This window comes from Alnus glutinosa, chromosome 3 (genome assembly GCF_958979055.1).
Source record: "Alnus glutinosa chromosome 3, dhAlnGlut1.1, whole genome shotgun sequence".
Classification (NCBI taxonomy): domain Eukaryota; kingdom Viridiplantae; phylum Streptophyta; class Magnoliopsida; order Fagales; family Betulaceae; genus Alnus; species Alnus glutinosa.
The window spans coordinates 14,135,177-14,158,472 of record NC_084888.1 but is presented as its reverse complement, the minus strand read 5'-3'; the positions used below and the strand labels follow the sequence as shown (position 1 = coordinate 14,158,472).

The 23,296-nt window shown below is 36.4% G+C and overlaps 1 protein-coding gene across 1 annotated transcript; it reads left to right on the top strand.

Moving 5' to 3' along the window:
• Window positions 1-7,853: 7,853 nt before the first annotated feature.
• LOC133864553 (uncharacterized) lies at window positions 7,854-9,592 on the top strand. Its single transcript, XM_062300924.1, has 2 exons — window positions 7,854-8,249; window positions 8,734-9,592. Exon 2 carries the CDS (start codon window positions 8,754-8,756, stop codon window positions 9,234-9,236), a length of 483 nt encoding a protein of 160 aa, XP_062156908.1. The 5' UTR covers window positions 7,854-8,249; window positions 8,734-8,753; the 3' UTR covers window positions 9,237-9,592.
• Window positions 9,593-23,296: the final 13,704 nt, after the last annotated feature.

Here is a 23,296-nt window from a genome sequence, read left to right as displayed (position 1 = left end):
CACGACTTACGGACCCACATGAATTCAACACAAAACTAAGGGATTATGGTTTGAGTGTTATAACTTGTTTAATTAAATGGGTCGGGTTAGAATTGATCTGTATAATCCTATACACATGCATCGACACAATCCAAATTCAACATGCAAATACGAATTGCCGTCCTTATCCTGCCTAAAGCAATTTCCTTTGTATGACCTACAGCTTTTGCACTTGTTCATACAAAAGAAGTGTCAACAACTTAACAAGGTTACTTGAAGCTTCAATTTTCATGGTGAAACAAATAAACCAATAAATTTTACTGTTCTCTAAGATCTTGGCTCCAAATGCGTGGCCAATTGATATCAAAGTAGTACAAAATCTTAATACACAGAAAGCAATTTGGGGGGTGAAAGCAAGATTTTGTAGTCGTTCAGAATTATCAAATCCAAACTCACATCAAAGAATATCAGGTTTAGTTAGCATATAATGATTCTGCTACTGGTTTAATTTATAGAATAAGTCCATTTCCAGCCAATTTGTTATACTATAATACAATGAATTTAACTACAAATTAACCAAGTAAATAATGACAACACAATCTCGATTTGGACGAGCAGACTCCAACTTTTAGTAATTTTATAAATGTCTCTTGCACATAAAAAAATTAAAAAAGAGCTACAATTAATGTCCTAAGTATATGTTATAATGACAGTTATCAACACGTAACATCATTTAAAAAAATAAAAATAAAAAATTGAAATGGTAAAAAGTTACGAGGGGTCTTTTCTACTTTTGATTAAGAGAGTTGAAGACCTCAAAAAATAGGTGGACTCTCTAACAACAGACCCGAAACGAAAATTACAATGCAAATAATACATACAAATAGTAAGAAATTGGTAAATAAATAACTCGATTATCTTAATATGGGCATCATAAAGAGGTGAAAACGCCAAAACACAAGTTACGAGCAAAAGCATGACCGTTTCAAGACTTTTCAAACCTACTCAAATCAAAGGACACAAATAGAGACATGGCCCTCAAAATAACCTTCAACCCTATTCAAACACTACAAAAAAAATTCATACCCATACGGAGTCCGCCAACAAGGTGCATTTCTTTTTCATTTGATTGAACTCATTTATTAAATAACGACTTTTTGGATCATCTCTCGAGCACACATAATTTCCACAATGTTTCAGGACTTAAGTTTTACGAAGCGGATGTCACTAGTTCGAATCTCATTTTCTCTTTCTGTGTGGACATGTCAAAAAAAAAAAAAAAAAATTTACGAAATGGAAGTTTATATGTGTCGTTACCCGTTGTCTTGTATCTTATTATACATTTTTTTTAATTTTTTAATTTTTTAATTTTAAAATAGAAAATGTTGGTCTATTTTTTTTTTTTCCCCTATTTCTTTTTCAAGCAATACTAAAACTAATGCCACATTATATTTTTATCTTATAATTGTCCAATAATGTTGACGTGGTATTCCAAATCAACCATTAATTTGTATTATTATAATTTAATAATGATTAATTCAAGGGTTAGTTAGGAGTGTCACATCAGCTTTGTTGGATGAATACTGAATAGAATTATAATATCTAACATTTCTCATACTAAAAAAAGGGATCAATGTTATATGGGACAAGGCTCGATCTAGACTTTAAAGTTGAAGGGGATAGAAACTTGAGGGTTTCTATTGCTTGAAAATTAAAAATAAAGAAAATAAGAGATAAAATCAACTGCTTCAAGTGATCAAGCCGTTAAAGAATAATGCTAGATATTATATTTTTATTTTATAATGCTAAATATAATAGTCTCAAACAATTTTTAAATTAGTTATTGCTAAAAAGATATATAAAAGAAAAAAATAAAATTCAAAAGTTGTGAGATAAAAATATAGTTTATAGCCATTCAGCCTCCAAATGATTACTTTGAGGGATAACTTCCAAATAATTTTGACAACATTGTATTTCTTTTTATTCCTTGCCAGACGGTATCTACGGTCTTAAATATATATATATATATATATATATATATATATATATATATTATACTAATTTTGAAATTTAAAATAAATGCAGATTTGACAATATAAAAGAAAAGAAAATCATGGAAATAACAACAGTAAGGAAAATAAAATAAAATAAAATAGAAAAATGAATGTAATAATAAAATAAATAAGACATGTTATATTTCCTAACAAAAGGAGGAAAATAAAAATATATACTTCCCAACGAAGAATTAAACATAACCCACTCAACAAGATTGGACAACATAATCAACACTGAGCGGATTTTCGAAATGCATCAAGATGATAAATTTTGGTCAGACGGTCTCAATCTCAATCATGGGTTATGGGAGATTTTTTTTTTTGTTTATTATTTATTTATTCTTTTCAATTGTTAAATCAGTACCTAACTATGTCTTCCATTAATTCTAGTTAATCAGCGATGCCCCCTCATTAAATACTTGTTTGGGTTATGTAATTAATAGGGTTTGGCCTTTTTTTTTATTATTATTTTTTCTTTATTTTTATATATATATATATATATATATATATATATGATTTAATTTGCAAATTTTTCACAAACTTAATATAAAATTAACGAGTTAAAATTAAGAGATATGATTTGTTTAATTAAATGAGTTAGGTTAGGTTTGACCATATAGTATTATACATATGTCTCGAATCTAACACACAATATTTAAGACTAATAATTTTTTACACAACTTACGAACTTAATACGAAATTAGCGGATTATGATTAAATATCAAACATGTTTAATTAAATAATTTGAGATAAAATTAATCTTGTTATGATATGGACGTGTGATGGAGGATATGGGCATGTTATGAATAAATGTAGTAAGTCTAGGTCTATTTCATTATATGTAGTTAGCAATCTTTCTTTAAAAAGGTTAAGATATATGCAGTATGTTATCATTATCTGCATAGTCATGTTATTGCTTTCTATTAGGTTAATTATTATTGCTTTCTATTAGATTAGTTTGAGTCCTATGTTAATGCTTTCTAATAGATAGGTTTGAAAAAATAATAATAATAATAATAATAATAATAGATAGGTTTGAGTCAATGTTTATCCATACTTGTTAAGTCCTGATAGAAGTGTTTCGAGCTATGAATCAATCTTACAAAGGTCATATCGTCTATTTAAAAAGATGAATTCTTGAATAATGGGTTATCAAAAAATTAATCCAAACCTTGTGTTTGACAAAGAGTCCAAGATTCTCTAATTTTCTACCGCTAGTTCTTCCAAAATAGGTAAAAAAAAAAAAAAAGTTGGATTCTGTTCCTATTCTTACCGAAGGTCGGGTTGCTAGATCCGTTACGCATTCACGTAATAAATTTATACAGTCTTATACCTATACGAGAAATCAAAATTTTGAAAAGAAAATTTTAAAAAATCTAGCATTTTTGTACCTATATTTCAAGATAAGCCGAGTGTACGACAAAGAACATGAATTGCCATCGTTAGGTTTAGAGTACTGTGACACCTGTGTGCCTAAATAAACAACCAACATCGTTTTCTAGACTTGAAAACAAAGCACATGCATTTTCTAGACATTTGGGCCATAATTTTTTTTAATTTTTTTTTTAAAACCTTTTAAAAAGGACATGCCATTTAATTTTGTGGCTGGTAAGCAAGCGAAAAAAAAAGGAAAAAGAAAAAATAAAAAAGCATTTTGCCAAGTGTCATTTTTTTTTTTTTTTTTTTTTGTTTGGTTTTAGATTAAGCGGTAGCTATCAATCAGCTGAAGAAGGCATGGGAAGACAAAGAAAGCCGAAGAAATGAAGATAAAAACAAAAGAAAATTTCCAACAATATGAACAAGAAATCCCTTTGAAGCATTGAAAACACTTGGTTATTTACAACGGAAGCAATCATTGACATCAAAAAGCTCATTCATACCAAATAATAATAATAATAATAATAATTATTATTATTATTTCCGACCCACTTGGTTAATTATTACAGTAAACAACAGCGTGTGACACGTTAGCCGCCATCATAATGCCATGTCACATTTATTAATTTTTAATTGATCGCCACGTCGCCCGCTAGACTTTTTTGTAGGAATGCAAGCTGGCTTTGGTTGACCCAGACCTAATTTAGTGTGTCCCCACTTATAAAGAGGGTCGCATTACACCACTAGACATTAGCCATACGCATTTAATATTTTGGGGATCGGATTAATGTGTACATAAATTTGTTAGGTATAAGAAGATTCATATCCCATGATGATGTTCAAAATATTTAGAGAAAAAAGTGCACGTTTTCCCATGAAACTAATGCTTAATTTGTAATGTTTCATTTGAATTACCGATTTTAGAAATGTTCATCTCCAAACTATAAAATAAATTAAGTCACCCCAAAAAAAAAATGCCTACAAAAATTCTCAAAAAGACAAATATCCTTATAAATGTCATCAGTTTTCTTTTGAAATATTGCCGATTAAATATTAGTTTGAAGGAATATATGTACTTTTCAAAGAGAATAATAAAAAAAAAAAAAACAAAAAAAGGACGAAATTAAATATTTTGGGGGATCAGTAATGTCTACATGTGTTGGGCACAAAATGATTGACATGGATCCCATGATGTTCATACAGTTTACTAGAAGACAACTTAATTTTGGTGCATGCTCGCATTTCACAGAAACACATACATGCGTACATGTCCCACTTTTCTAGTAAAGCCCATAACTCGTACATGCATGAATCACATGCATGGGTGTGAATTTTGGATGATCTGGCATGTGAATGAATTGTTGGTGCATGTCCACGGTTCAATTAAGGCCATACTTCTCCACAGTGAGAGCAACAAATTAATGCTTATATGCAAGCTCGTTTTTGTGATGCCGAAATTGTACCATTTTCATGGGGGATGATATATATTAATGGACCAATTTTAATTTCCATGGGTGGCTTGTCATCTTTTCTATTCTGTCAACGAGTGGTTAGTGCACACGTCCCTTTCATAATCGATATCTGCAATTATTTCGCTCCCTCTACTTTGCTCCATTCCTTTTTTTTTTTTTATTTATTTTATTTACAGAATTTATTTATAATTTTTGACTGTGACTGGGCGGTCTTAATTTGATCCGGTCCCCAAATCTGGCCGACCGATCAGGATTCAGGATTCAGGATTCAGGAATTGCCAAGGAGGGATATCCTGATCCAAGCTCGTGCTTTGGAGACAATAATGGAGGGAGGGTGGTGGTGGTGGGGAGAGTGGGTTGCGTAGGATGCACTGCTTTGCAACATCAAAGGCTCAATAATGGAAGCCATGATAACGCCACCTGCTCCTCCATTTGGACCCTTCCTTAATTCCCCTCTCATCACTCATTTAACTAGAAATTTTGCACCACCAATGTTAACAGTGTTTGCATCATCAATTAATTAGACACCGACTCCACACCTGATCATGACCATAGCCAATCCAAACTTTGGCCTCTACTCATGATCGATCTAGTGGTAGGTTGACAATGTTATATCAGACTTATCAGTATAGTGAAATATTAGTGTGGTAAGAGAAATGCCCGTACTACACTCTCATCTTAATTTTTCAAATTTTGTTTTGTTTTTTTCTTTCAATGGCTGATTCAAAGATTAATGGGCTGCCTAACTAAATGAGGGTGGGAAGGAATTTACATGAAAATCTAATTTTCGAACACTACCATGTTTAAGGGGGTTAAGCATGGTAAAATCGTAGTTTAGTATTTAAAATTGTAAGTTTTTATAAAAAAAAAATTTTATTGCCTGCCCATTTGAAAATGCAAATATATTACGTTTTCACATTGTCATTTTTTATAAACGCATTTCTAAACGATATCTTTTTTTTTTTTTTTTTTTTTTTTTTTGTAATTTAGTTAAAGAATCGTACTTTAATTTTGGGATAACTTCACAAAAGAGTATTGAATTATATGTTATTTTGAGATAAGGGTACTGAACTAGCAAACGTCTCAAATTGTGGTATTCACGTTTCCAAACGTCTCATTTAAGGGTACTCCGTTAGGATTTGCTGTTAAATCTTAACGGAATACCAAAAATACCCATTTTTTTAGGAAAAAAAAATGTTAGGATTTTTGTGTTGGTCAGAATTTAACAAAATTTGCAAAAATATCCATGTTTGAATATTTGAAAAATTTTATAATATTTTTTTCTTTAAAAAAAAACAAAAAACATATGGGTATTTTGAGAATTTTGACAGAATTTAACAGCAAATTATAATGGAGTACCCTTAAGTGAAACGTTTGGAAACGTGGATATTTCAGTTTGAAATGTTTGCTAGTTCAATACTTTTATCTCAAAATGACATATAATTCTATACTATTTTGTGAAATTATCCCTTTAATTTTCATAATTGAAATATCAAATGCAAACGCGCCCTAAGTACGTACTCAAATCTACTTCACACATTTGTTTAAGAACTTGAATGGCCGAAAAAAAGAGAAGCAAACTGTTACCATGGTTATAATTAGGCCACGTTAGGCCATGCAGAGTGGGTAAAAAACACTCTGTTCTCTCTCCTCTATCCCATTCCCTGATATTTCTCCTGTGCAAACCGCCATGGGAGGGAAGCACTGTGCTTCCCTCCCCAACGCCCATCTTCGTTTTCATCCCTTCTCCTTCCACCCCAACATGCAACCACACCTCCTTCTCGCTTTCCATCATCTATCACTTCACCCTACTAGCTTCTTTACAATTTTTCAAGCCTTTGGAGATAAGGCATAAGCTCCATCTACCCACCTATCTTACTTGCTTTTTCCTTCTTTTTTCTTGGCTTGAGTCTATACACCAACTGTTCATGATCCTTTCCTCCACCTTCCACGAGTTTTTTGTAATTTTTGGCAAGGGGTTTTGTTTCAATTTTTCGGATCTAGATCTACACTCCTCAACAAACAATTACAAGACACGCACCTCACCAACGGGTTCACCGGCGTCTCCAGATTCCACCGACGGTTGTCGTTCACTCCGCCGGCTTCTGCTCCCCCGTGTGTGGCACACACGCTCTAGAGAGCTCTCTACTCTCTTCGGTGCGTGGGTGACATGGTTGCTCTCCCTACTTTCCCCTAGACCGCCTTCGGTGTTTTTGGGCTTCGCCGACGAATCCGGCTGCTGAGAGGCCTCCCCTTGGCGGCGCATGGATCTCACGCGCCGTCACGGACGGCTCCCCCTCCTTCTCCATCAACAGAACTTCTGCTATATTTGCTGTTTTTATGTTTATTTGTTTGTTTTATTGGGCTTATTTGTTGTATCTCTTTCCTCCGGTTTATCTCCTGTTTTGGTGTTTGGGTCATTGTGACTCAATACACTTGTGAAATCACTTTTACTGGTGACCCCAACTTTGTGGCATCAGTGCCTCAAACCAAAGAACTCGCGTCTTCGGAAGCATTGTCCCTGCGTACTTTCGTTCTTAAACTATATTTTGGGTTGCCAAAGCCCTCCTGTTTTTGTACTTTTAATTTTTTGTTGTAATCGTTTCTGATGTACTTATAAAAAAATAAAATAAAAAATTATAATTAGGCCATTGAAGCCATAATTAGTATTGATTAAAAATTTTAAAGTACAAACAAACAAGAATTGATTCAAATTAAGAAACCCTGTAGCTTATACATTTAGTGTGTGCTACACGTGGCAACCAAAGATTGCTCATAGCCGGAAAGAAAAAAAGGAGGAAGAAAACCTTCCAACAGCACATATTGGCTAAGATTAGTATCACGGCACGACAATGCTTAGCTGGCAATCTAACAATCAACGGCCAGAATTCATCGACAGCAAATGTTGCTGACGTGGATGATACCGCAGTCCACCCCTTAAAACTTCAATCATTGGGTTCCTCTCTCTCTCCAAAAGTTCTCTCTCAGAAGGTGTTTCTCTCTGCCTTAAAAAGCCTCTAGTACTATTGCTTCTTTCATTCACAAATAGTTGAGTGGAGGATTTTGTGGAGGAGAAACAAAAAGCAATCTCTTTGTTTTGCTCATAGAAGATTTGGGTTTCTTTGAAAGTTATCGAAAAGAGAGAGATAATTATGAGCTTGAGTTCTTAGAGAGATCGATCATTGAAGAGTCTTGTGCTTGATTGGGTTGTGAAGGTTTCTTTTGAAATGGTTTTGATGTCTGAGATTTTCTTGGCTGAAGAAGAGAAGGTTGAAGGAAAGTGGGAGAAAGAGAGATAACACATACAAGGCCCGAGGGCAGAAGTAGAGGGGAAAAAACAAAGGGATTGGGCTGTTTTGGTCTGCAGGTAATTCTTCTTATACTCTTTTCTCTATTTATAGTTGAATACTGGGTTTTTTTTTTTTAATGAATTTGATGAACAAAAGACCGTTGATTGTTCTATGATATTTTCATGGTGATTGATTGTTCACTTTCTTCTAGACTGATTATTCATTTTTTGGGTATGTTTGATTTCATTTCCAATTGCGTGTTTTTCTTTTTAAAAAAACATTCAGATAACATGGCGGAAAATTTGTAAAGTGTATTTGTAGTTTCTTTTATATATATATATATATATATATATATGTTTCATTAATAGAGAAATCTGGAAAAGTTCTTTTAGAAACCAGGCTATCCTTCGAAAGAATTTTGTGAAAAACTAAATGTTTTGTTTCTGTAGGCACCTTAATGCATCATCGAGTTGTTGGTTTTGTGAAATCCACGCAAACATTAAATTTTTTTTTTTTTTCGTTTCTGTTCCTCTGTTTTCTCATCAGCCAAACATTTTGCAGAACAATAGGGGCTATTGAGAATGTCTGCAACAATACTCAGTGACCCAATGCTAATATCAGCCCCGGAAGCACCACCAGCGGCAGCTACCAAACTCATGGCCCAAAGTGAAGTAGAATCCGCCATATGCGACTGCTGTGGACTAACCGAGGAGTGCACGCCGGCCTACATATCACGCATCCGGGAGCGGTACCTCGGCAAATGGATATGCGGGCTATGCTCTGAGGCCATAAAAGACGAGATTATAAGGTCTGAAAGGCTACTTAGCACTGAAGAAGCCATGGCTAAGCACATGAACTTCTGTAAAAAATTTAAGTCCTCAGAGCCGCCTCCGGATCCTACAGTGCATTTGATAGCGGCCATGAGACAGATTCTTAGACGCAGCTTGGATTCTCCGAGGGGATTAAGGTCTACGCCAGCTAGTCCGGTTAAAAGTGACCAGGAAATCCACGGGCCGGGTCTTACTAGGTCCGGCAGTTGTTTTCCCAGTCTGTCTGGTCCGTGAAGGTATGGGATGGAATGGGGAGAAAACAGAGATGAACATGGGGAGGAGTATACGTCTCATTTGCAGCAAAATAAAAATCCCAAAAAAAAAAAAAAAAAAAAAAAAAAAGAAGGGGCAAAATCGCTATTGTAGTTATCAAGTATATAACTTTCCTTCTCAAAAGTTTCATCCTAAAACTACATATAATGTTGCTCTGTCTTCTCTGAATCTACTCATTGTTTAGAGGCCCTAGAACAGGTTGCATGACAGAGGCCTTAAAGCATATGGTTTTAAAATTTGCTAATTGGTTGTGAGAAGTCCAAAGAGTGCAATTTTGCAGATACTCATAAGTAGGGAATTAATTAAGTTGGTGGAAATACTTGATTAATATACTTCAATTTTTGCTTGAGATTTGCTGAAATTTTGATCAAATATTAGAAAATTGTAGAATTTGCGTGTCCGATTAGCCTGTCCTGTTCACAAAGATGCTGGTGCTTTTGAGTGGTAAGAGCTAGCTAGCACACTTGCTGTTGCTGGAGAGTGGCGCCTGGATTTCTAACGATTTGCTGCTTTAAGGAATCGGCTTTTTAACTGCAGCACATTTCCTATAAAAGCAGCCAAAGGGTTTAAATTATTATAGACGAATCAGGTATGTGATTGTGATAGATTATTTGTGTAACTTAACTGACCACCGCCATCGGAATTACTCATCTGAAGAGATTACCACCGCCATCGGCTCTAAAGTGAATCATCACGAATGCTCGTATGGAGGAGAAGCTCACGAGAAGAAGATCAGAAAAGATATCAAATAAAATTGGAGCGACCACGTTCACCCTACCCCATAAACTGCGTCACAAGTCACAAACGTTTGCTTCATAAGTTTTTAATGAGAATAAAACGACACAGTTTGGTTAAATTTTAAACTACAACAGATAAGCCAGATGATGTTATCGTTGAAAACCTTGTTTTTGGTTCCCTCTTTTCCGGAGTAGAAAATATTTTTATGGGATTTTCCAAATATAGGAGGTTGTCACGGGCGCAAACAGGACAAATTGCATGAGCTGCCCAATACTTAAACCTTCGATATTCAAAGGATTAGTGCCACTCGTGACCAAGAGGCAGAGATTTTTTTATAATTTTTGCACTGGTGGGAATATATAGAGAGACTTACTAAATTGTAGATTTTGCAATATATTTATATTTGACTTATTTAATTATTTAGATTTTCTTAACTACAATTACGTAAGTGATGATATAATATATATATATATATATATATATATATATATATATATATATATATATATATACCATTAATTGATTATGTCCCAAGCTAAATAAACTCTTCCCTACAATTGGACGAGCAAGTTTACATTGTAGGATTTTTTTTTAATGTATTATGATTATTGTTTTTATTAATTTAGTGTTAATTGTATTAAGGGAAGGTGGAGTTTGATTTGGTCAAGTAAATGCCATGGTTAACAAATTTCCACTTTTCAAGAGATTATGGTGGCATTGAGTGATGGAAGAGGGAGGTATAGTTACGCAATTGTTTTGAGATCACTTTTCTGTTTTCAAAACTAAATATACATTTTTTTTTTCTTTTTTTTTGAAAAATCATTTCTCAAAAGTTATGTTCTACATTTTTATTTTATAATTATCTCACAATGTTTATATAATAATTTTAATTAACCTTTTGATTTTTTTATTAACAAAAAAATTCTCTAACCCTCACCAAGCTCTCCTGCACACAACAACCAAAAAAAAAAAAAAATGTTTTACAATTTTTTATTTAAAAAAAAAAATCTATTTCTCTCTCTATTTTTTTTTTTTTATCCTGGGGGTTATATTTTTTGTAAATTATCCTGTTCCCCAAACCATACCTTCCAGCATATAAGAGGAGAATGATGATGATACTACATCTAATATTTGACTTTTTCTTGTTTTTTCTGCAAGTACTGCCATAAATAATACAAAGGTCTAAATAAATGAAATAAATATTTCTGATTACATGAGGCTTAATGCAGTCAGTTCTTAGACACATGCATACACTGAAATATCTTTTCTTCATATATATATTTCCAAACAAAAATTAATTATTCTAAAGGCAATCCTTTTAAATCCTAGTAAGTCTTCATTGAATTGTTATTTTTAAGAATTATGAAGAGTTTTCTTTCTATATCAAAATTAGCCCTTCTAAGAAAATATAGTTCTTAAAGGTTTGATTTGAGTGCATGATCAGGCTTGAAATTTCTTGCGAATCGCACTCTTACATCCAAATTTTTATTTCACACCTTCACCAGGCAGGCATGGTTCTGGTCTAAGAGAATCAGAGTAGTTTTCTTTCCATTTTTTTTTTTTACTTTTTCAAATTTAGATAACCAAATTCCTTTTTGCTTCTTTAAACAAATTTATTCGATAATAATAGCTTCCTTTTATATTTCACTATAACATTAAAATATTGTTTTTTTACTTTTACTTTTACTTTTTTTTTTTTTTTTTTTTTTTTTTTTAAAATTCATTTCTTTTGTTCTCTCTATGTCTTCATCAAGCAAGATGCAGAAAACTTAAGCCCTTCTGTTTCCTTAATCCCTTCCGTTTTAGTTATTCACCGCTCACCAAGCATGGCTGGTAGAGATAGATGAAAGCGTCAAAGAGGGATTGAGTTGAGCTGAGCTAAGAGAGAGAGGAAGAGGAGCTCGGGGCTGGGTGCTATGCAAATCTGGCGTGATGGCCGACGTCCATGGGATGGGTCGGGGTTGACGAGGCAGATCAGGCGTTTGAGAGAGAAAGATGAAGTGGAGAAACAAGGGGACCTTGGGTGGCGATAGATGAGATTCTGATGGAAAAATCGAGTAGCTTTCAAATTCATGGGAGGGGGTGGACTGCATGGACGGCTCAATGAATTTTGAGGCTTAAGGCTAGGTGGAACTTTTTTTATATTTAAATATTTAATCTTTTCCGAATGACTTGTAAAATTTATTTTTGTTAGGCGACATTTAATTTCAACAGATGTCATATTTTGTGTTGAGTTACATATAATTATTTTTATCTATAATTTAATTTACTTCATTGTAAAAATTATTTTAATGGACAACTTAGTCTAACTTTTAAGTTCATGTAAAATTATGAGTTTAGTAACTGTTTTAGGGTAACAATTAATGTTACATTCCATTTTTTTTTTTATTTTTCTCCTTAATATCTTGAAATTCAATTTTTTGTATTTATTTTTTACAGTAATTGATGTCTTAATTAAAGAGCACCGACTAACTTTTTTGTCATAATATTATTTTTTACCATAATTGGGGCCTTAATTAAAGATGATTGACTAACATTTTTGTCATAGTATTATTTTTTACCATAATTGAGGCCTTAATTAAGGAGCATTGGCTAACTTTCTTATCATAATTGAGGCTTTAATTTTTTTTATAAAAAGAAATTCAATTATATTATTACTATTTGGGGCTTTATTTAATTGGGATGAGCCGGCCCTGGGGTGGAGGTAGTGCCGTGTGGGAGGTGCGGTGGGCATGGTATGTTAGTAGAACTCTTCATTGAAGACCAATTCAAAGCTTGAACGAAAAAAAAAAAAAAGAAGAGATACGGGTTGCGTGCATAGAGAGGCATGAGGGGAGAGTTTTTTTTTTTTTTTTTTATTGATTATGATAAGCTATGGGACTACAGTTCTACCCGATATATGTATTGGGTAAAACTTTAGTTTTCCCATTGTATAAGAAACTTGGGAGAAATTTGTTGTAGATATTTTTATTGATTTTTTTTTTTTTTGGCATTTTTCTTATATTTAGGAAAAATAATGGGTTATAGGGCAATATTTTTAATTTGAGTTGTTCATTTTGGCCCCGTTTGAAAACTACTTTTCCCTCCCTTCCCTTTAGGGTTTTTATTTGAATGATTGAAAAATAAAATTAATGTGATATAAAGTTGAAATAATTTATATGGAAAAGTGAAAAAGAAAAAAAAATTATATTGTAGTGAATTTTTTATTTAAAAAGTAATAAAAAAGTGTTAATGTGAAATAAAAAGTGAAAAAGTTAAGAATATTTTGAAGTTGATGTTTTTTTGAAAGAAGTGAAAAAAAAGGGAAAGAAAAAGGGGTAATACTTGAGTGTAGCAAATCTTCCGGAAATTATCTGAAAATTTGGCTACTCAATGGCATTTCTGTAATTATTTAGTAGTTTTCAATCGGGCCTTTGTCGTGTTTACTCTAATCACCCAAACCTAGGCCGACCAGAAGGGGCGTCAGAATCACCCACTTCCGAACAGCCATCACAAAAAATAAACCAACAACTATTTTTTTTTTTTTTTTTGGGTTTTGTTTTCGTGAATTAAACCATTCATTTAAAATAAACATAAAATAAAATAAAATAAAAAATTGCATCTCACTGTAATATCTCAATACATACTCAACAGGTAGAGTGTAGAGTGTAGACACTGACATAAAATATATAGTGGGAAATTTTGTGTTGGTCTTCGAAAACGGCGATATTATATTCAAACCTACAACTCTACGAGGCTAGCTACAAGCATCCACACTCTTTCTACCAATTATAAGGCATCTTTTTCCTACCTTTCCTGAGTGGTAGTTTACCTAATCCCAAGTAAGACAAAACACATGGTTCACGTACATGTTTCATTAACTATTGTTAATCATGCGATTAATTAATTTATATACACAAAAACTGACCACATGATTCGTTCCTTTTTTATCTTCTTCTTAGCGTCATCACATTTCTAGGTGCTAACTAACCCCTTTTGAGGCATTTCTTCAAGGAAAATGCTATCTTGTACACTGAGATCCCACCCCCATCCCACCCATCCTATGTGGCTTTTATTTTTGTTTTTTTTTTTTTTAATCTAAAACGAGTTGGGAGGGAATTTTTTTTTCATTTTCCCTCCCAACGCCTCTCTCTCTCTCTCTCTCTCTCTTCTTCGGTCGGCCGTCCTTCTTCACCGGCACTGTCTCTCTTCTCCGGCCGTCCGTCTCCACCAGCGAGTGAGACAGAACTAGATCCGACGGAACCAGATCGTTGGGAGGGAATTTTTTTTTCATTTTCCCTCCCAACGCCTCTCTCTCTCTCTCTCTCTCTCTCTCTCTCTCTCTCCTCCGGTCGACCGTCCTTCTTCACCGGCACTGTCTCTCTTCTCCAGCCGTCCGTCTCCACCAGCGAGTGAGACAGAACTAGATCCGATGGAACCAGATCGTTGGGAGGGAATTTTTTTTTCATTTTCCCTCCCAACGCCTCTCTCTCTCTCTTCTCCGGTCGGCCGTCCTTCTTCATCGGCACTGTCTCTCTTCTCCGGCCGTCCGTCTCCACCAGCGAGTGAGAAGGAACTAGATCCGAGGGGACCAGATCCACCACCCACCAGATCCGACGAAACCAGATCCACCCATCGCCGCCCACCCGTCGCAGCAACCTCGAAGCACCGGTGACTGCGCTGACCCAACCTCCAGCGACTGCAGATCCATTAGTTTTCACCCAAAAATCCTTCCCTCCATCTTTATGTGACTTATCCATTGGTTTTTCTTGATTTCTTAGTATGTGTTGGTGTTAATCTTGAGTTTTAAAGAAATATTGGCAGTGGGTTTTGAAGGAAAATGAGATTGTATGTGTTTTTTGTGGGTTTTTTATTTTATTTTTTTATGATCTATTTTTTGAGTTATTTTTGGATCTATCCTAAGGGCATGCGTTGGCAGGGCCCTAATTGTGTTCAATATGAGCATGAAAATTATTAAAGTCTTATTAGATACTATGCATTCTTGTTGTTCAAGCTCGAATATATTTTTGCTGGGGTATACTCCTTTGCTTTTGTACTATTTTCTCTTTAGGACTAATTCTTACTTATTTTTGGGTAAGTAGACTCACTATTAACTGCCAAAAAAAAAAAAAAGAATCAGTTGTTTGGGGATTTGAGGTGAGAACTGAAAATCCTATGTGTTGTGAATTTCTTACCAATTGTTGGTCGATGATTGAGTGATTTTTTTTTATTCCTTGTCTTGAGCGTAGGAAATTCAAAAATTGATTGGTGATCTATATAAAGCGTTTTCTAAATGAGATATCAAAGAAAACAAAATTGTTAAGAATGAGAAATTTCATTTTTGTATAGAAGGGCACCAATTCAGCAAAGCGTCTCTCAAAACAAGTCCAATTAGATGTTAGGAGCCGACATGCAGTAGAGCAAGAAGGTCCTGCGCTCAAGTGCAGGAAAGTCTTGGGCCAGTTCACAATTTTTTTTTTTTAAATAGGGAGATGATGTGTTCACAGGATGATATAGTTAAGCTTAGTTTTGAAATTCAGTTCAAGGATAGGGAGAACATGCCCTTGCAATTTTGTAACACTGCATTTTCTCTTAAATCTAAATGTTTTTGTAATTTAAGACATGTATGTGAATTGACAATATGTGCCCTTTCAACACAATAATACGAAATCAAGTTGTTGCTTATTTGCATACTTTTGACATTAAAAATCAGATTATTTTGTTTGCATTCCCAAAAGCAGCAATTATTTGGTCAAAAATATAACCAAAGGAGCCACTAAAAATTGTAAATGCCTAATGTTTGATTCCATGTTGAAGTCCAACAACAAAAGAAATAGTGAAAGCCTTAAAAAAGGAGAAAGCGTTAAAAAATATAGAATGCAAATTTCACAATAATGGATAATTGGAGTGCTACATCTTTAAATAAAGATCCACTTATTGAAATACATAAAGAAAACTAATACTAATATAATTGAATCAATCATCAATTTGCCAAGGAACTGTTGCGCGACTTCTTCTTGTAGAATAAAGAGACTTCTTTCAATTAAACACCTCTTTCGTGGCACTTCAAATAGAACTCCCTGCAAGACGAGATTTCACAAAAGTGAAGGTCAACAATGAACCTTCTCCCTGAAATTTCACATTTCTCCTTGAACGATATACATGTCTTTAACATCCCTTTTCTTCTTTTTTCTTGGATCCAGTAGTCGCACTATATTGGACAAAACACTAGTAGATCCAACACAAAAAGAAGCTCATGACAAATGCAACCATAAAAGCCTTCATGATGGAATACCTGGGATTAATTATCAGAGAAAAGTAAAATTAACTCAAATAATGGAATCTACAGATCAAACTTCATATAACTAAAACAAAACTGTATATCAGTCAGACATTTTGACAAACATCTTACCTATGAATACAGAACACAACGAGCCAAATAAAAAACGAGAGATCATTTGACAAATCATGAAACAAAAGGGGTTTCGGTTATACCTAAAATTTCCATAAATCTACCCAAACTAAATGACAAATTATATTAGCACAGTTCTGTTTAAACCAATCATAAACACAATAGTCTATTCTTGAACAAAAACAGAGAAGAGGAAGTAAGATTTAACACTGCAATGAGAGAAAAATAACAATGAGAAGGAGAGAGAAGGGAGAAGCCGGGTCCGTGAAGCTCGAATAACTACCCCTTTAGTCTAAGAAAATTCATGCAAGAAAACAATTCCTGTTAAAATCATATATGAGAACAGAGAGAGTTCCGGCTAGAGAAAGCTGATCTCCGGAGATAGATCCGGCAAGAAGAGAGACTTCTGGAGAGATTCGTAAGTTTCCGGCGAGAGCAAGCTAGAGAGGAGCGAGATCTGTCAAGAGAGAGATTTTCCACACACACAGAGAGAGAGAGAGAGAGAGAGAGAGAGAGAGAGAGAGAGAGAGAGAGAGAGAGAGAGAGAGAGAGAGAGAGAGAATTTCCAGTGAAAAGAGAGATTTCGGCGAGGAGAAGAGAGAGAGGGGGTAGAGTAAGTTTTGAATTTTTTTTTTTAATTTTGTTGAGATTTGTTCAGTTTACTGCAACAGAGAGAGGGGGGGGGGGGGGGTAGAGAAGTAAACTTGCTGTGAATTTTTTTTCCTTTTCTTTTGTCCACGTAGGACGGGTGGGATGGGGGTGGGATCTCAGTGTACAAGGTAGCATTTCCCTTTCTTCAATACATTTGAGAAAAATACTATCTTCATCATATCACCGGGTTTGCTTATGTGGCTGAGGATGACCCCATTGTTTCTTATGCACACTACTTTATTTTATATACCTAAATTCTGTCGATTCACTTCATGATTCATATACTAACTTAAGCATCGGATATGGTTCTTCTGCTACTCCGAACATGTCACTAACCTTTTTGGTCTTCTTTGCCGGACATTTGGTGTAAGGTTATTGTGTTTACAATTTCTTTGATCCCTTTATGAAATTTCAAACTTATTTGAGATACAATGTAAAGGGCTATTGACATAAACTTTATTTTTATGCAAAAATATTTCTATAGAAGTTTGGATTAAAAATAGATGAAAAATAGGACTCACAATTCTAAAAGAATTTTTGATCTTGCAAAGAAAATTTTAGGACCTCTAAGCCTATAATGTATACTCTCACTTGAAGACTACTTTCATGAATAGCATAACAAACATTCTGTTAGCATCACCATGTATCAAATGACAAGTTCAAAAGAAGTTATGCTCTACACAAATTTTTCTTTTGTTACGTTTTACCAATTGTTGTGGAAATTCCCTCAGTTACAGTTTAAAATGGAAAAGATAGAATTTAATGAAATAAGATCCCAGAATGGATTGACCAGTCATAGACCGAGGCAACAGCTGTTGAGGAAAAAGACAAAAGGCATTAATAGCCGAAGATTACTTCATTTATTAAGATCTTGGTAATTAATTGCCTACCGCCATCAGAATTGGAAAACAAGTACAATAAGGAGCGGATGATTTGATCCCCAGCTCTGGTTTGCTCCTAAATATAAGAAAGGACATGAAGGTGGCGTCGGATCCTGGTAATTAATTGCCTACCGCCGTCAGAATTGGAAAACAAGTACAATAAGGAGCGGATGATTTGATCCCCAGCTTCGGCTTGCTCTTAAATATAAGAAAGGACATGAAGGTGACGTCGGATCCTTACCCCCTAAGTAACTTTTATGGAAAGGAAAGAAAGGAAAGGGTCCAAAACATCTGCAGACAATAAATGAGGGTACTGAAATACAGATAATATATAAGAAAATCATTTATTAAGGTAACTCTCTCCCTCTCTTGGAACACTTTTGTTAATTCCCTTTCTAACTTGACCATCGGAGGAGGCGTCGTCGGGACAATCCTAACACACCTTTGTTTTGCAGATTCTAGGTGAGGAACGAAGCTTGGAGATTCCATTTAGCGTATCAATCCTTTTGTTGCAACTCAATCTTCGATTGACACGTCGCTGCGGAAAATCCGACATCAACAATTAGCGCAGTCTGTGGGAACGACGTGGTCGCATGTTCCTTTGAAAGAATAGAGCGAAACCATAAATGGTGAATACACGGTTAACTCGGAGAGGGATGGCAGAAGAAAGTGCTCGTGAAGAAGTGGGAGCTTCGTGTGATCCTCAAGCGGAGATAGTTCGTTTGAATGAGAAAATAGAATAGTTAGAAAAAGATTTGCAAGCTACAGATCAAACTGAGCAGCAAAAAACTGAAGAAGATCCTCCTCACGATGGCCGTGTGAGTGCTAGAAATGAGGGTAGGCGCGTAGAAGAGATGGTAGAAGATGAAAGAAGTACCGATGGAGATGTGGAGCTTGCCAACCTAATAAGAGAAAATGAGAAGGAGAAGAAAGAGTGTGCAGAAAAATTGACCAAGTTAGAGCAACAATATGACTATTTGGTGGGTTCTACACAGTCGCGGATTAAAGGGAAAGCGTCGTTGGCTGATAGTTTATTCTCAAGTATGACGTCCCCATTTACGGACCAGATAATGTCATATTGACTCCCGGATAAGTTCAAAATGCCCTGCATACTTGTTTACACCGGATTGGGTGACCTAATTGAACATTTGGCAAGCTTTCGCGCGCATATAGTTTTACACACCACACCAGATGAAGTGGCATCCCGGGCCTTTCCCCTCACCTTAGTGGGAGGGGCTCGGGAGTGGTTTAGAACACTACCCTCCCACTCAATTACGAGCTTTGAGAGTCTAGCTAAGAAGTTTGCGTCACAGTTTATGGTAGGCATTGTTCGGAAGAAACCTGCACAGCAGTTGATGTCTATCAAGCAAGGCCCACAAGAGTCCTTGAGGAGTTATTTGCTACATTTTAATCAAGAAAGGCTAGCTGCTGAAAGTCAGAATGAGCAGTTTATCCACTGTGCTATATACCAAGGCATTAGAAAATATGGGGCTCTCATGGCAAATTTGGCAAGAAAGCCGGCGAAGGGATTGCAGGAGTTCCTAGATCGAGCTGAGGAATTTGTGAATTAGGAGGAGACTCTTCGGGCATTTCGAGGAGCTGAGGAGGCCTCAAGGGAAAGTCCAGTGACAAAAAAGAAGCCAAAGCAGAGAGAAATCAAAGCTACAAAAGGAGTTATGGAACGCCGGCCGATTAAAAGAGTGAAGGACTATAATTGGACACCCATTAAAGCTCCTATAAAGGGAGTCCTTATGGAAATTAAGAAGAACCCAGAATACAAAGACCCTCCTCCGATAAAGGGAAAGCCACTCCCTCAGAACCTTCACAAATACTGTCAATATCATGACTCCTATGGTCATTGGACCAGTTCTTGCGTAGCTTTGAGAGAAATGATTGAAAGGTACATTGCAGATGGCAAGTTAACTCGTTTCCTATGGGAGCAGAAAAACTAGACAGGTGGACCCCCAGCGGGCCGAGTATCTAAGGACCGTGATCCATCCAGGGACGGAGTGCGCTTAGAACGGCGGCCATACTATCGGGAGAGGAGACCAACCCAGATGCTGGGGACAGACTCACGAGATAGAGAAACGGTTCAATGTGAGTAGAGTAGAAGCAGGGGACACTCAGACAACACGAGAGATTTCCATGAAATTTAGACCATTGCAGGTGGCTTCGGAGGGGGAGGGGGAGGTGATACTCATTCAGCTCATAAATCTTATGCGAAAGAAATGAGAAAGGTGTCTATTTATGCAGTTAGAAGACTATTGAAGACCGCAACGCGCGAGAAGTTAGTTATTGGATTCTTGGACGAAGATTATGAAGGTGTCTACCTTCCCCAATTAGATGCCCTTGTGGTGACGATGTTGATAGCTAGTCATAAAATACATTGAGTTTTAGTGGATAATGGCAGTTCGATAGATATTTTATATAAGTCCGCTTTTGATTTGATGAAGATTGACAAGGAAAAAGTTTCTGCGGTTCGATGTCCTTTAGTAGGGTTCGTAGGAGAGCAGGTGATGCCGTTAGGATCAATTGAGTTGCAAGTTATGGTGGGTACTCCCCCTACACAGAAGATGATTCCGGTAAAGTTCATTGTTGTCAATAGAACCTAGGCGTACAATGCCATCTTCGGGAGGGCTGCACAAACGGAATTGAAAGCAGTGACATCAATACCCCATCTTTGTATGAAGTTTCCAACGGAGGATGGGGTTGGACCGTTGGAGTAGTCCGAGGAGAATAAAGGATAGCTCGAGAGTGCTACAATACTTTCCTAAATAACTTCCTTGAGCATGTTTGCCTTGGGGAAGGGTCAGGCCTACTGATAAATAGCAATTACAGACTGGGGGCCCGGTTGGAGATTTTGAAGACGTAGAGAATGGACCTCTGGCCTGGAAGGTTCTAGTCGGTTCTCAACTTCCAACAACAGGAAATGAGAGGTTAGTAGTTTTTCTACGAGATCATATTGATGTTTTTGCTTGGGAACATGATGAAATGCCTGGAATCGACCCTTCCATTATAGAGCATCGATTGAATGTTGATCCGAGTTGTAGGCCGGTGAAGCAATGGTGAAGGACTTTCGCCCTGGAGCGGAATCAAGCGATTGCCGACGAAGTGCAGAAATTACTGAAAGTTTGGTTTATCAGAGAGGTTGATTATCCAGAATGGTTGTCAAACGTCGTCTTGGTAAAGAAAGCTAATGGAAAGTGGAGGATGTGCGTGGACTTCACCGACCTTAATAAGGCTTGTCCGAAGGATTGTTTCCCATTGCCCAGAATAGATTAGCTTGTGGACTTGACTGCGGGACACGAAGTGTTGAGCTTTATGGATGCGTTTTCCGGTTACAACCAGATATATATGGCTAAATCCGACCAGGAGAAGATGTCGTTTACAACTGATCATGGGCTTTACTGTTACACAATGATGCCATTTGGGTTAAAAAATGCAGGGGCCACCTACCAAAGGCCGGTAAACAGAATGTTATGGGCACAAATCGGACACAATATGGAAGTCTATGTTGATGATATGCTTGTCAAAAGCTTGAATGCGGGAGATCACGTTACGGATTTGGCGAAAATGTTTGAGACTCTGAGAAGTTATCAGATGAAATTGAATCCTCATAAATGTGTTTTTGGTGTCGTTTCTAGGAAGTTTTTGGGATTCATGGTGTCATAGAGAGGGATCGAAGCAAATCTTGATAAGGTTAAAGTTATTCTGGAGATGCAACCTCCAAGGACGATGAAGTAGCTACAGCAGTTGACCGGGAGATTGGCAGCCTTAAATCGCTTTATTTCGCGATCCTCAGACAAATGTCTTCCCTTCTTCAAAATCTTGAAGAAAGCTTTCAATTGGACAGAAGAATGCGAAAAAGCTTTTAAGGAGTTAAAGAACTATTTGACTAGCCTCTTGCTCCTAAGTTGGCCGATGGAAGGGGAAATCCTGTATTTGTATTTGGCAGTGTCTCAATTTGCGGTTAGTTCAGTGCTAGTAAGGGAGGAAGCCGGAAAGCACAAGCCTGTGTACTTTACTAGTAAGGTTTTGCATGGGGAAGAGGAACGCTACCCACGCATCGAGAAGTTGGCGTTTGCATTGGTTATTTCTGCCCGAAGATTGAGGCCTTATTTTCAAGCACATGCAATACCGGTATTGACAGAATATCCCTTTAGAAAGATACTCCAAAAGCTGGACCTATTTGGAAGACTTGTGAACTGGGCAGTGGAATTGGGACAATTTGATATCGAATTTCACCCCCGGGCAACAATAAAGGGGCAGGTTTTGGCGGACTTTTTGGTTGAAATGAGTGGTAACCCGGAAGCATTGGAACTTCCCAAGGCATCAACCTGTATCGCCTATGTGGATGGCTCTTCAGCAAACAGGCGTAGTGGAGTAGGGGTCGCGCTTTGAGGCCCTAACTAGGAGAAATTCAATTGTGCTGTCAAACTCGAGTTTGCCACCACCAACAATGAAGTTGAGTATGAAGTGGTTCTTTCAACATTGACGATAGCATGAGAAATGGGAATAACAAACATGGAGATTCGGAGCGATTCCCAAATTATCATCGGACAGATAAACGGTGGCTTTGCGGCCCAAGGGGACAAAATGTCTCGATATCTTGACAAGGTACGGCAATTTCAATGTTATTTTGATAGAATCGTATTGACTAAGATTCTCAAGGAAGAAAATAGTACAGCATATGCTTTGTCGAGAATTGGTTCGGGAACAGATCAGGCCGCTCCAGTCAATGGCTATAAGGTTCTGGTCAGAACACAGCCGGCAGTATCGACAACCACTGAATTGATGCAAGTAGACAAGATAGAGCCAGAATGGGCCACTAGAATTATACGATACTTGAAACATGGTGAACTTCACCCGGTGAAAGAGGATGCCCGAGAAGTTAAAAGGTGCTCAGTACGTTATGTGCTGATTGGAGGAGTCTTATATAGGCGGGGGTACTCTTTTCCCTTATTGAAGTGCTTGTTGGAATCGGATGCCGATTACGTCTTGAGGAAAATTCATGAAGGGCTGTGCGGGAATCGTTCCGGAGCCAAAATGTTGGTGAACAAGGTTATAAGGACCGGATACTACTGGCTGACCATGAACGAAGATGCAGCTGATATAGTAAGAACCTACGATGCTTGTCAAAGGTTTGCTCGGATTATGAAAAATCCTCCGGAACACCTAGATCCAGTAATATCACCCTGGCCATTTGCGAAGTGGGGAGTGGATATAGTGGGCCCGATGCCACCTGGGAAGGGTAACAAGAAGTTCTTGGTGGTTCCTGTCGATTATTTTACCAAATGGGCTGAAGCAGAAGCCCTTGTCGCGATAACAACTGACAACGTCACCAAGTTCCTTTGGAAGTC